The 12,647-nt window shown below is 40.3% G+C and overlaps 1 protein-coding gene across 5 annotated transcripts in view; it reads left to right on the forward strand.

Moving 5' to 3' along the window:
- LOC134211647 (JNK-interacting protein 3) overlaps positions 1 to 12,647 on the forward strand; it is a 36,343-nt gene that overhangs the window by 13,319 nt on the left and 10,377 nt on the right. For 4 of the 5 annotated variants that reach the window (XR_009979062.1, XR_009979061.1, XM_062688732.1 and 1 more), the window contains exons 3-10: positions 5,259 to 5,276; positions 5,556 to 5,613; positions 5,687 to 5,960; positions 6,026 to 6,935; positions 6,994 to 7,148; positions 7,287 to 7,846; positions 7,910 to 8,070; positions 12,293 to 12,529. Coding sequence is in view for 3 of the 5 variants with exons in the window: in XM_062688732.1 (XP_062544716.1) it covers positions 5,259 to 5,276; positions 5,556 to 5,613; positions 5,687 to 5,960; positions 6,026 to 6,935; positions 6,994 to 7,148; positions 7,287 to 7,846; positions 7,910 to 8,070; positions 12,293 to 12,529 (2,373 nt within the window). In the remaining 2 variants the exon portion in view is untranslated. The remainder of the gene's footprint in view (positions 1 to 5,258; positions 5,277 to 5,555; positions 5,614 to 5,686; positions 5,961 to 6,025; positions 6,936 to 6,993; positions 7,149 to 7,286; positions 7,847 to 7,909; positions 8,071 to 12,292; positions 12,530 to 12,647) is intronic. The other variant, XM_062688733.1, reaches the window with a different exon arrangement.

Genomic DNA, 12,647 nt, shown 5'->3' on the forward strand with positions numbered 1-12,647 from the left:
TCCTTATCTGAATTGCCAACACGAGTATGCACTTGTTTTCCATTTGCTTTTGCCAACACTACGTCCCGTGTTGGAATAGTGCGCACAGCAGTTTCATCCATATTGAAAATTTGTTTGGGTTTTTTCATAGCTTCTTGTAGATTTCCCTCTTTAATGTAAGCTGAGATTTCTTCAAACCATAGCGTGATTTGCTCCGGGGAAAAATCAAAAATCCTGCCACCCATTTGGTTCCGGGAATTCCAGTTTTAAAAGGGGTTCTGGATCTTCGCTATTTTTATATATTTAGTGACAAAAGCACGGAGGCGTTGTGTGTTTATAGGAAGTGCAGCTTTAGCCATACCAATCAGCCAATCAACTATGCATTTTTTATCTTCATACTTGAGGATTGGTGGTGCCCCAGGCGAAGACTTTGAATATCGCAATTTTATCCTATCTCTAATGGTGCTTTCCGGGATCCCATACAAATGAGAGGCAAAGCGGATTGATGTACCGTTTCTCACACTGTCCAAGGCTTTGGCCATGTGATCCAAGGAGTACAGTATACATTTTTTTAGGAGTCATTTTACTGAAGAAATTCAACCGCGGTATTATGCACTACTGAGCGGGATGGTGGCCTAATATCGTGGAAATTGTTTTTTGAACTAAAAAACCAAAATTCATATTTTTTTGTAAAAACTTCATTGCCTAATTGAAAAACATATCTGGGGTGACGAATTACATACGAATGTTGCCATGAAACTTTTCAAAATACACAAGTAAAAAGGTTTTTTGCCTTTCTCGTACAACTAAGTTGTACCGAAAGGCTATCATTTCACTCCGAAAACGAACTTTTGATTGAAGCCTCTGAGACCCATAGTATTATATACCAATCGACTCAACTCGATGAGCTGAGCACATGTCTGTCTGTCCGTGTGTATGTATGTGTGTATGTGTGTGCGTATGTGTGTGCAAGCTATGAAAAACATTAGACAACTTTTCGTATAGTAATCCTTAACCGATTTTCTCGCAACAAGTTTCATTCGACAGGGGACAAAGCCTTGTTGATCACTATTGAATTTTATAACGATCGCTCATTGCGTTTGAAAGTTATGAAGAAAATGGTACATCGGACCATATATACTCCATATAAGGTTGGTGTCTCAACTAAATGCGAGAAAGGCACCACCAACGATAGGTGGATTAATCTGTTTTTTTTTTCTTTTTTTTGTTCGGGATGAACCACTGCGTCCATTTAATTGAACTTTTGTAGTATACCCGTGTCATTTGTAATAATAAATCGGGGGTTTAGTGTGGGAACTCAAAATTAAGTACTTTTTTCTTGAAATTAAGTAAAATTCACTTAATATTAAGTAACTTATACTTAATTTAAAATAGAAACTAACCAAAAGTTAGGTAAATTTCACTCAACTTTTGTAAACATGAGATTACTTAACGTTGGGTTCCCACACTTTACTGCCCTTGTTGAGTGGCTTTGCTCTTCAGTCTTCATTTTATGACAACAAAGGGAAGAGGGAGGTAGATGCAAGAGAAAAAAAGTACCTAAAATCAGGTACTTTTTTCTAACCGTGTACAACAAAGTTGTACCGAAAGGCTGTCATTTCACTCCGAAAACGAACTTTTTATAGATGCCTCGGAAACCCATAGTGTTATATACCAATCGACTCAGCTCAACGAGCTGAGCAAATGTCTGTCCGTCCGTGTGTATGTATGTGTGTATGTGTGTGTGTGTATGTGTGTGCACAAAAGCTAAGAAAAACATTAGACAACTTTTCATATAGTAATCTATAACCAAATTTTTCGCATTTAATTGCCAGTGCCTTTTGCGAATGTGCCTTCGACAATGACATTACACGATGAGGCCGCTTCAACTCCTAAGGACATTTGTCGTCTTTTTTCGTTGAAGTTCTCTGACGTTTTCATCGACGAACAGCTGTCCGACGCCGAAGTTACTCTCGCAGCGAATAACGTCCCACTGTTCGGCCAAGCACTGAGCAATATCGACATCGACGCCGAAATGATCTCGACTGCTGCTTCACGACTCAAGCTTTCATTTAACCCCGGCCCCGATGGTGTCCCCTCTGCATTCCTTAAGAAACACATTTCTAGTTTTGCTAACACCTCTGCTTGCGCTGTATAGGCTATCTATCTTCAATGGTCACTTTCCTTCATGCTGGAAGACTGCTAACATGTTTCCTTTTCACAAAAAGGGAAATAGATGAGACGTGGATAACTATAGAGGAATAACGTCTCTGAGCTCCATTTCAAAGCTGTTCGAACTTGTAATCATGGAACCTCTGCTTTCTCACCGCAAACATTATTTGTCCGAAGACCAACATGGGTTTAGGATCGGCCGCTTCACAACTTCTAACTTGTTGTGCCTCACTTCATATATTACAGAATGCATGAATGACAGGGCGCAAACGGACGTAATATATACCGACTTATCCGCCGCCTTCGACAAGCTGAACCACTCTATCGCTATAGCAAAACTCCAAAGGCTTGGAATATGTGGTTCTTTCTTAGAATGGCTCCGTACATACATGACTGGACGCCGGCTGTCGGTCTCCGTCGGCGAATGCACATCTGACGATTTCCCGGCTTCATCGGGAATACCACAAGGAAGCCACCTAGGACCGCTGATTTTCTTATTATACTTCAATGACGTGAACTTCATAATTAAATGTCCAAGGCTTTCATACGCTGACGATTTGAAGATGTTCCTCCGGATCAACTCGATAAACGATTGTCGCTTTTTGCAGAATCAACTACTATTATTTTCTGGCTGGTGTTCCATCAACCGAATGGTGGTCAACCCGATAAAATGCTCTGTGATTACGTTCTCCCGGAAAAAAGAACCAATTAATTTCGATTATAAGCTACTTGACTCCACGATCGAACGGAGGACTCAGGTGAAAGGTTTGGGGGTTAACCATCCCAGTAACATCATCCCATTGTACTCCTCGCTGGTACGTTCTATACTGGAATACGGCTCCGCAGTGTGGAACCCGAACTATAACAACGGTTCCGACAGAATCGAGTCGGTGCAACGCCGATTTTTACGTTTCGCACTACGTAAACTTCCATGGAGGGATCCACAACGTCTTCCAAGCTATGAATCGCGATGTCAGTTGATACATTTGGAACCGCTTCGACACCGTAGGGAGACAACTCGAGCTCTTCTAATTGCTGACATCTTGCAAGGCCGAATTGACTGTAGCTCTATCATGAATCAAATTAGCATCAACGTCCGTCCCAGAGCACTACGAATCGGCGCAATGCTAAGGGAAGATCCATAAAGTACGTCACGCAAAAATCGGTGATTTTCAACCCCCCTCCCCCCTTCGTCACACTTTTTGTATTGAAACTCTCAAATTTTTGTAAGAGTCGTCACGCTGCTCGGAACCCCCCCTCCCAGGAGCGTGACGTACTTTGTGGATGGCCCCTAAGAATGCCTTTCAGCCGAACTAACTACAGCATGAATGGTGCTATCAGCGGGTTGCAGAGAAAATTCAATCGTGTCTCAGCTTTGTTCGACTTTAACATTCCCCGACAGACGCTGCGCCGCCGTTTCTACCAGTTCTTTTTAGCACAGTAGACTACGTAAAGACTGATATGTTTTTGTAAATTGTTTTAAATGTATAACTTTTAGTTTTGTTTTATATTCGCCCAAATTTTTTTTTATCACACCATCATTGGGACAAATTAGTCTGTTGATGTAGCAACAATAAATAAATAAAAAAAAGATGATTGGTGCGTTTTTCCGGTGATATGAAATGATGTTGCATTTTTCAATACTCAAGTACATGAGATTTCTTGAGCACCAGTCCGCAAAAATATACAACATATTTTGCAGTTCGTTGCAGTCTGTCAGGTTTTTTTTTTAACGTAATAGATTTTTGAATTGTCTGCGTAGAAGAGGCGGCAGCCTTGTGACAACAGCATGAAAATATCATTAATAAAGATCGAGAATAGTAGTGGGCCCAGATTGCTGCCTTGAGGTACTCCCGATTTGTTTGCGAAAACTTCTGATTCTGACGTGCCAATTTTTACACGCATCAAACGATTCTGCAAATATGACATATATGAAACGCCGAGTAACATCAGCTTAGCAACCAGAATTTCATGGTCCACCCACAGTATCGAAAGCGGCTTTCAGATCCATATATGCTGCATCAACCTGCCATCCGGAGTCCAAACAACGCAGGCAGCTGGACGTAAATTGAACCAAGTTCGTCGTAACCGACCGCTTCGGATAAAAACTGTGTTGATCGAAATCAATGTAGTTTTTAAAACACGCAAATAAAGCGTCATGCATAATAATTTCGAACGACTTCGAACAGGCAGGCATAGATGTGATTCTGCGGTAATTGAGCATGTTCCGCTTAACTCCCTTTTTGTGCACCGGAAATATATACGAATGTTTCCAGTTGGAAGGAAACTCCATTTGCAGTGCCGAAACCTGGAAAATTCTCGCAAGTGGGCGGCACTGATTTACAGCACAACGCTTCAAAACTGATGATGGAATCCCATCTGGCCCGGTTGTGAAGGAGAGTTTCAGTTTGCGCATTGCGGCTATCACCATATCTTCAGTAATGCGGGGAATTTCAAAATGCAGCACATCACGTGGCGTCCAGTCAATGGCACGTAACACTTGCACCGGCGAGGCAGTGAAATCGCGAAACACTTGCTTGAATTGTCGGGTGAACTCATTTCCAATAAACATAGCCCAGATTCCTTCCGTTTGGGATTAACAAACGACCTAAAGTTTTTTGGGTTCTTACGTAGGTTTGCTTCGGTTCGTCTTACGTGTCGATTATAGAGGAAATGGTTGTACTTGCGGTAACGATTGCTTTTTAATTTTAATAGTAGGCACAAAAACTCATAGTGTTATATACCAATCGTTACCATTGCTGTGGATTAATTAGGTATCTTTTACATGAGAAATAATAATTCCCCAGAAAGCAAATGGACATAGATATACTAAATAACTTCGGATACATATTTTGGTGAGCGTACAGCTTCAATCACGTAGCTGACTTCCCGGTTTTAGTGTCAGTACAATGCTGTTAAAGTTGTCTTTTTTTTCGAACTATAATGTAAAAGAATGGAAATTAACCAAAAATGATGTCTCTTTGTTCTTCAGAGAATGCTTTTCCATTTTCATCACCAATATTCCCATTCAACTAATATATTATTATCTAAATTAATCCATCGCGATTGAAATTACTAACTAAACTAGTTCATTTTTTGATTTTCAGTTAATGACAATTTCTTCGGTAAGTATGGTTTTTCAATTTGTATTTTGAACAATGACAAAACCGGCATGAAACGTTAAATTTGCTATGAGACAATGAAATTCGGTATTTTTTTCTTCACTCATTCTTTGGCAGCTCGGCCAAAGAAAATATCGAGAAGATAAAAATGTATATATTTTTACATCGAATCATTGTTATTGGAATGACTGACTAATTTGCTAAAATCCCCAATAATACATTTCTCAAATCATCTGCCAAGCACAGTTGAAATATCGCCCTAAATATGTGTCTTTATTTTAGGAATGGGAAAAGAAGTTGAAAACCTAATTATGGAAAACAATGAGCTGCTGGCTACCAAGTAAGTAATAACAATTTGCTCAGAAACACTTTTGTTATACAGAGTTAATCGAACGCTAATCATCCTATTTCAGAAATGCATTAAACATCGTCAAAGACGATCTTATAGTGAAGGTCGACGAACTGACTGGTGAAATAGAAATCCTGCGGGAAGAGTTGAACGCAGTGATTTTGGCAAGAAATAAACTGAAATCCAAAGTTACCGAGCTGGAGGAGGAGCTGAAGAAAACGAAAGCCCAGGTTAAACAAACCACGGTCGACCAAGAAGAGGAAGGTGACATTCCAATGGCTCAGAGGAAACGATTCACCAGAGTTGAGATGGCTCGTGTGCTAATGGAGAGGAATCAGGTTAAATGTTTATAATCAGTTTGTTTTGTGTAAGTTGTTAGTCTCTATTGTGTTTTACTTTGCAGTATAAAGAACGATTCATGGAATTACAAGATGCTGTACGCTGGACGGAAATGATGCGTGCCTCTAGGGTTGAAAACCTGGACAAAAAATCAAAGCAGAGCATCTGGAAGTTTTTTAGTAACCTTTTTAGTTCAGGCGATAGACCGCCGCCCGAATCTTCAGGGAGGTTACTTCGATATAGTACAAACCAAAGCCCTAGTATGCAGGGGATTCCCGAAGCCAGACTTTTCAATAGTCCCGCTCATTTTAGCTCTTTGAAATCTTCGAATGTGTTGATTCTTACTAAAGAACCGGAAATGGCCAATTCGGAACGGGCCAACCAAAGGAGGCGGGATCAATATAGGCAAGTAAGGGCCCACGTGCAAAAAGAAGACGGTCGATTGCAGGCATATGGATGGAGCTTACCTTCTACAAAACCTTTAGTTGGTGGAGGTTCTTCTAAAGTAAATAGCGGTGTTCCTGTCCCTGTTCCTGTCTATTGTAGACCACTGGCTGAAGCCAGCCCGCACATGAAAGTTTGGTGTGCCAGTGGCGTAAATCTCCACGGTGGTTACACCAGAGATGGTGGCTGTATGGTTGGTGCAAGCATATTCTATTCTAAGAAATCCGAAACAAAAATCACTGAAATTACTGAGGGAGTATCAGCAGAAATAAACGAACTAGAATCTCTTGAAAAACAACTGGTGTCTATCAATAACGCCTTGAACAGTGAAACAGAGCTGAGCTCATTCGTCTGGATCTGCACCAGCACGCACTCGGCGAGCACAGTTACCGTCATCGATGCCAAAAACCCTGCGGAAGTGCTCGACTCGTTTCCTGTCTGTCAAAACCATTTACTTTGTATATGCACCGTACAGGGTGCAGAGGAGAAGGATTATGCCCTTCTGGAAAATAGTGAAGTTACCAAAGCAGGTTTGTAATATTACCGTGGGTTGATTTTCTAGGACTTTCAATACAAATATGTTTTTAGGAGAAATGTTGGAAAATCCTGGTACTTCTCCGGATGATATTGGAAAGGTTACTTATGTAAGACAAGAGCCACTGGTGGCCCAAAATAAGAGCGAAAATATAGTCGAGAGTGTAGAAGTTCAACCTGTGAATTGTGATCAAAATCACAACAAAAAGGTATGTAATATTGTGTTGAAATATTAGCCGTACGGATTTCCTATACGATTTAAAATAAACACAGGATTACATAAATTGTAAAAATATCAAAATTTCGCATCTGGTAGAACTTACGCTCCTATTCATCCCGATTTTCAGGAATCTCCAATTGAAGATGCACTAGAACCAATAGAAAATTCATGTGAGGTCAATACTGATAAGAATGATAACATAACGGCTGCGAGTGAAGCGGACGCTGATAATAAACCGTCCGACGACGATGATCCGCCAGTGTCATCCGTTGGTCCAACAATGTGGATGGGCGCTCAAAATGGAATGCTGTATGTGCATAGTTCCATTGCCAGGTGGAACGTGTGTTTACATCGAATTAAACTGCCGGATTCTATTCTATCGATAGTGCATGTAGAGTCCCGAGTTGTTGTGGCATTAGCAAACGGGTCGCTCGTGGTGTTCAGGAGACAAATCTGTGGCGAATGGGACGCTAATAATTATCACATATTGACGCTAGGATCACCGAAGCACTCGATTCGATGCCTAACCATAGTCGGAGATAAAGTATGGGCTGCGCATCGAAACAGGATTCACGTTATAGACCCTATCACTTTAACCGTACTACATTCGTTCGAGGCGCACCCCCGGAAAGAAAGTCAAATACGTCAGATGGCAGCCACTGGCCTGGGCGTATGGATATCCATTAGGTATAAAGAGTAATGAAGTAGGCACAAAGATTAATTGATGCTATTATTTCGGTTTTGTTACAGATTGGATTCTACATTACGGCTTTTTTCATCAGAAACATATGGACATATACAGGATATCGATATTGAACCGTATGTTTCCAAAATGCTGGGAACAGGAAAGCTTGGATTTTCCTTTGTTCGAATAACGGCTCTCTTGGTGTCCTGTAATAGACTGTGGATTGGTGAGTATAAATTTTGGCAGCCGTGTGTCAGTGATTGTTAAACATTCCAATTCCAAAAACTGTACCCACCGTTTTCTCCGAGTCCATATGATTAATATGGTTCTATACTATTCCCCAGCGTAACATAACCCAGAATTCTATTACCAAGAATTCCATTCCCCAGAAAATCAATCCACAGAATGTGTACAGTTTTCCAGAAAAAAGAATCATATTGTATATAGGTATATTTAAACATTATTTCATTTTTCTGTTTTCTTCTGAAACATCATCACTTATGGTTAATGTGACCAGCAAGCGTCCTGCAAAATGCGGGACACCTATCTGGATTGCGTAACTGGCTTGAAGATGGATCCTCCAAAACTGCATTTCGCATAGATTTTGGCCCAAAAAAAAATGGAAAGACATTTGTAAGGCTGTATGAATTGTAATAAATTTGTAAAACAAAGTTGGAAAATGCAGCGTCCCGCGAAATGCGGATCGTCTGGTCACATTACCTATGGTTGTATTAATTTTTTTTCAAGCAAGGGGTAACGGAATTAGACCAGACCATCCGCGACATGCTGGTTACCGAGGTGAACAAGGTGTTCACAGCATCACTGGTACTGCAGCTGCTAGTTTTATTCAAAACGCCACCATCGCTGCAGTTTCGACATAATCTGTTGAGCTGCTGTGTTTACCGCATTCTAAATATCCTCGTCCCGGCACATCCTCTAGATGAGTTTGTCCTGGGTCAAATCCATGCCGGTCAAATCCAATCCGAGTCCACCTCACCTACGCATTCCGGGCAATCCGCATATTCTGCGAACCCGAATCTTTACCCGAAAAAATGCGATATCGTTGGTTTCGTTGTTAAGAAGTAGTGTACAGTTGATTTACCAAATGTGTATTTTACTTTCTGAAAATTATCTGCCTCATGGAACAGAGCAATGGGTATAACTATGCGAAATTTTCCGTTTACAGTACAAACAATCTATTTATTCTACAATAGATCAACAGGCTTTTTCTTGTGTTTTGTTATTTTTAAACATCGCATCAGATTAACAGTTTTTCAGATAAATAAAGTTCTTAAGACATAAATTGGCCATTTCGTTCTACACTCAACCCTCTTTTTACGTCACTTATTGGGGGCACTTAAACCGAATGTGACGTAAAAAGAATTTTTCCACTTAATTTATTGATCGTGAGGATACTTTAAAATACATTCACTTGCGTCTCACATGAGGTATTGTAAGATCTCTCCAAATCCAGGAAATGTTATAAGATCTCCAAATTGACCTGGAGTTTGAATCAAATGGTCCACCAAACAACCAAAGCCTTCGTGATGTCCCAAGCCGTGGTATCAACTCAATTATGTCCTACGAGGATTTGTCTTTCACTTGCGTATCAAAACAAAACATATGAGGTGTTGTAAGATCTCCAAATTGTCCTGAAGTATGAATCAAATGGTCTACCGAATCAACCAAGGCTTCCATGATGTCCCCAGTCTCGCTGTCAACCCAATTTTGTCTTCTGAGTATTGGTCTTTTACTAACGTCTCAAATACAGGCATATTCGATATTGTAAGATCTCCAAATTGTCCAGCAAGTGAAAGAAAAATATTTGGAGGACAGAATTGGGTGGTTACCATGGCTGGAAACATCTTGGAAGACTTGGTTGATTCGATGGACCATTTGATTCAAACTCCAGGACGATTTGGAGATCTTAGAACTACTCATATGCCCATATGCCTACATTTGAGACGCGAGTGAAAGACAAATACTCGGAGAATATAATTGGGATGAATCTGCGGCTGAGGAGTCTAGGGAATTCTTGGATGACCAGGAAAGGAACGGCTGCTTAAGGCATATTGAGTTTGGTTTAATAGATCATATAGAGCATGAACCATTTTAAAAAAGAGATAACAGCCCTTTGGTTACGCGGGTAGACCTCAAGACCTATTTTCCAGGAAATTCTTGTATGACATGGAACAGAATTTTGTTTAATATATCAAATAGGGCATAAACCATTTTTTACAATAGATAACAGCTCTTTCGCTACGCTTGTAGACCTTAGGTCCTTGGTTACGCGTGTCGACTCCAGGAAATTCTTGGATGACCTGGAACGGAACAATTGTTGAAGGCAAATGATGAATATACTTTGTTCTTTGAGTTTCTAAGAGTGCCTTCTTATAGGTTTACTTTTGGATGTCAATAATGTTTCAAATTCTTTTTACGTCACGTGCCGTAAAAAGGAGGCTGTAAAACGAAGTGACGTATAAAAAACTGCCGTAAAAAAGAGGGTTGAGTGTATTACAAATTTACAACACTGCGCATCGCCTGATTAAAAACGTTTCTTTTGAAGTTCTAATTCATGTAATGATTTGTGTTCTAAACAGAGAAACATTCATTCGAAAAGTGAACAAAGATTTGCTCATCTCTTCCATCTAACACATTTGGTAAGAAAGTAAGCAAATGGAAAGCCAGACAATAGCCAATTAAACAGTAAACCGGCTGTTGTCTTGTTTTTATATCTGCTAACATTGTAATCTCTTTCTTTTTGCAAAAACAAAAGTCTTACAAGCAATAAACCTCCATCCATGATCTGAAATACTACGAGTCATAAATATCATGAACATTATATCTACATTCTTCAAATTAGTTTCGTTCGACAGTATAAAGCAAAATAGGTCCCACTTGCCCCGTTTGAAGCGGTAAGTGGATTCCACAGGTTAATTTATTTATGTCACAACCAATATTTTTGTAGCTGAATAAATGGCTTACAACACGTCTACACTTCAACAACGGAAGCATATAATGATGTATCCGTGGTTAATGTCCTGAAATACCATGTTTTTGAAGTATGCGTTAATGATTTTGCTGAACTAGCATTTTTTAGGTCCCACTTGCCCCGGGGTACCTTAGATGTTTCTACTGTCGACGATTACAAACATACTTGGAATGTGGCAACCTGCGTTCAACCCTTCTTCAACCAAATAGCGATATCCTGGATTTCAACGCCACACTGATTTTTCAGTGCAGCCACCAAATCTGCGGCGTCTACTGGGTATAGAGTCTTAACATGCACCCCATTATTCAGCACTTTTTCTTTCAACTTTTTATACGCAGCACTATTCTGCGCAGCATCCCGCTTCAGGACGAGAATAATCTCACCCCTCTGCGTTCTGCGGATGCAATTGACATCATCACCCATGCCAGCGAGTTTTTCATCGCTTCTCAAGACCCTCAGCTTTGACAATAATTACCTCGCCTCTGTTCCTTTGACTACGACTCTCTCGCATGCGAGATTTACCTCTTTTGTTCATTTGACTCTTTCGCATACGAGCGTTACCTCTTCTGGCAACCGCTCCTTTCTTTCTCTCAGCGGTTTTCTTTGCGGCTTACTTTTTCGCTCGTTTCGCTTTTTTGGAGTCCACGACCTCCCTCCATAGAAGGTCTTCCTCCATGCAAACTTCAGCACCCTTTTTGGTGGGGACACTTGCCCCAGCCGTTCCTTAGGGTCAGCCGTTTTCCTGACCTTCTGCCGATGTTTGACCCTCTCCTGACGTTTGTTAAACTTCTTGACTTTTCCTATTTCGTGGAACACTTTGTTCCTGAGTGTTACCGAAGGGCTCCAAAAAAATCACTAAGTGTTTCGGTCATATTGACCCACTGTTATGTGCTAAAATTATATGGGGGGGTAATTTATAATTAACTAAATCGCACATTTTTTGAGCTATGTTTGTAGAGAAGAGTAGTGAAGGAGACATAGTGGATAGTTTTGACCGAGTGGCAATTGCGTGATTACTCAGCGAGAAGAAAAGAAGCCATTTTATGAATTGAATAAATTAAAGTTATCATTTAAATTCATTTGGATAACACGGTTTCATTTATTTCATATCGGTACAAAATTGTTAGCAACCCATCATGCCTCTTCGGGCCCTTAGAGGCCGTATGTATGATTTACGATTTAGATATGTTCAAACCGAATGCTCTAAGTCATCCTAATAACTCTGAAGTTTGGACCAATTGCTCAACCAGATCAACAAGGCTCGGTACAAAATCGATAGCAACTCATGATGTTCATACAAGCTCCTAGGGTATGGTATGGGTATGATAAACACAGCCAACATTAACTTCAGTTCAGTATATTGTGCTCGAAAAATAATTCCGAATAGTACAGTAATTTGATAAAATCAATACCGTATCTAAAAACCTTTGTTCAATTCCTTCTTTTATTACTACAGGTACAGGAAATGGTGTTGTGATATCAGTACCACTCAGCGACTCCAGTGGTGCTATGTCGAGTAATATGTTACCAAGGTGCTGCATGGCGAATGCCCAATTGTCTTTTCATGGTCACAGAGATGCGGTGAAGTTCTTCGTAGCAGTTCCAATGAACCCAGAAAATCAGAATCAGTTTCCATGCAAGAAGGACATGTTGGTTCTGTCAGGTGGAGAGGGATACATTGATTTCCGGCTAGGTAAGCATTGTTACTGACACTTTTATGTAGAATGTTTTTATTCGGAGAATTTTGAATATAGGTACCTATTACTAAATAATTCCCAAAGGCAGTAACTAAATTAATAAGAATTTGTATG

The sequence above is a fragment of the Armigeres subalbatus genome, chromosome 2 (assembly GCF_024139115.2).
Source record: "Armigeres subalbatus isolate Guangzhou_Male chromosome 2, GZ_Asu_2, whole genome shotgun sequence".
Classification (NCBI taxonomy): Eukaryota; Metazoa; Arthropoda; class Insecta; order Diptera; family Culicidae; genus Armigeres; species Armigeres subalbatus.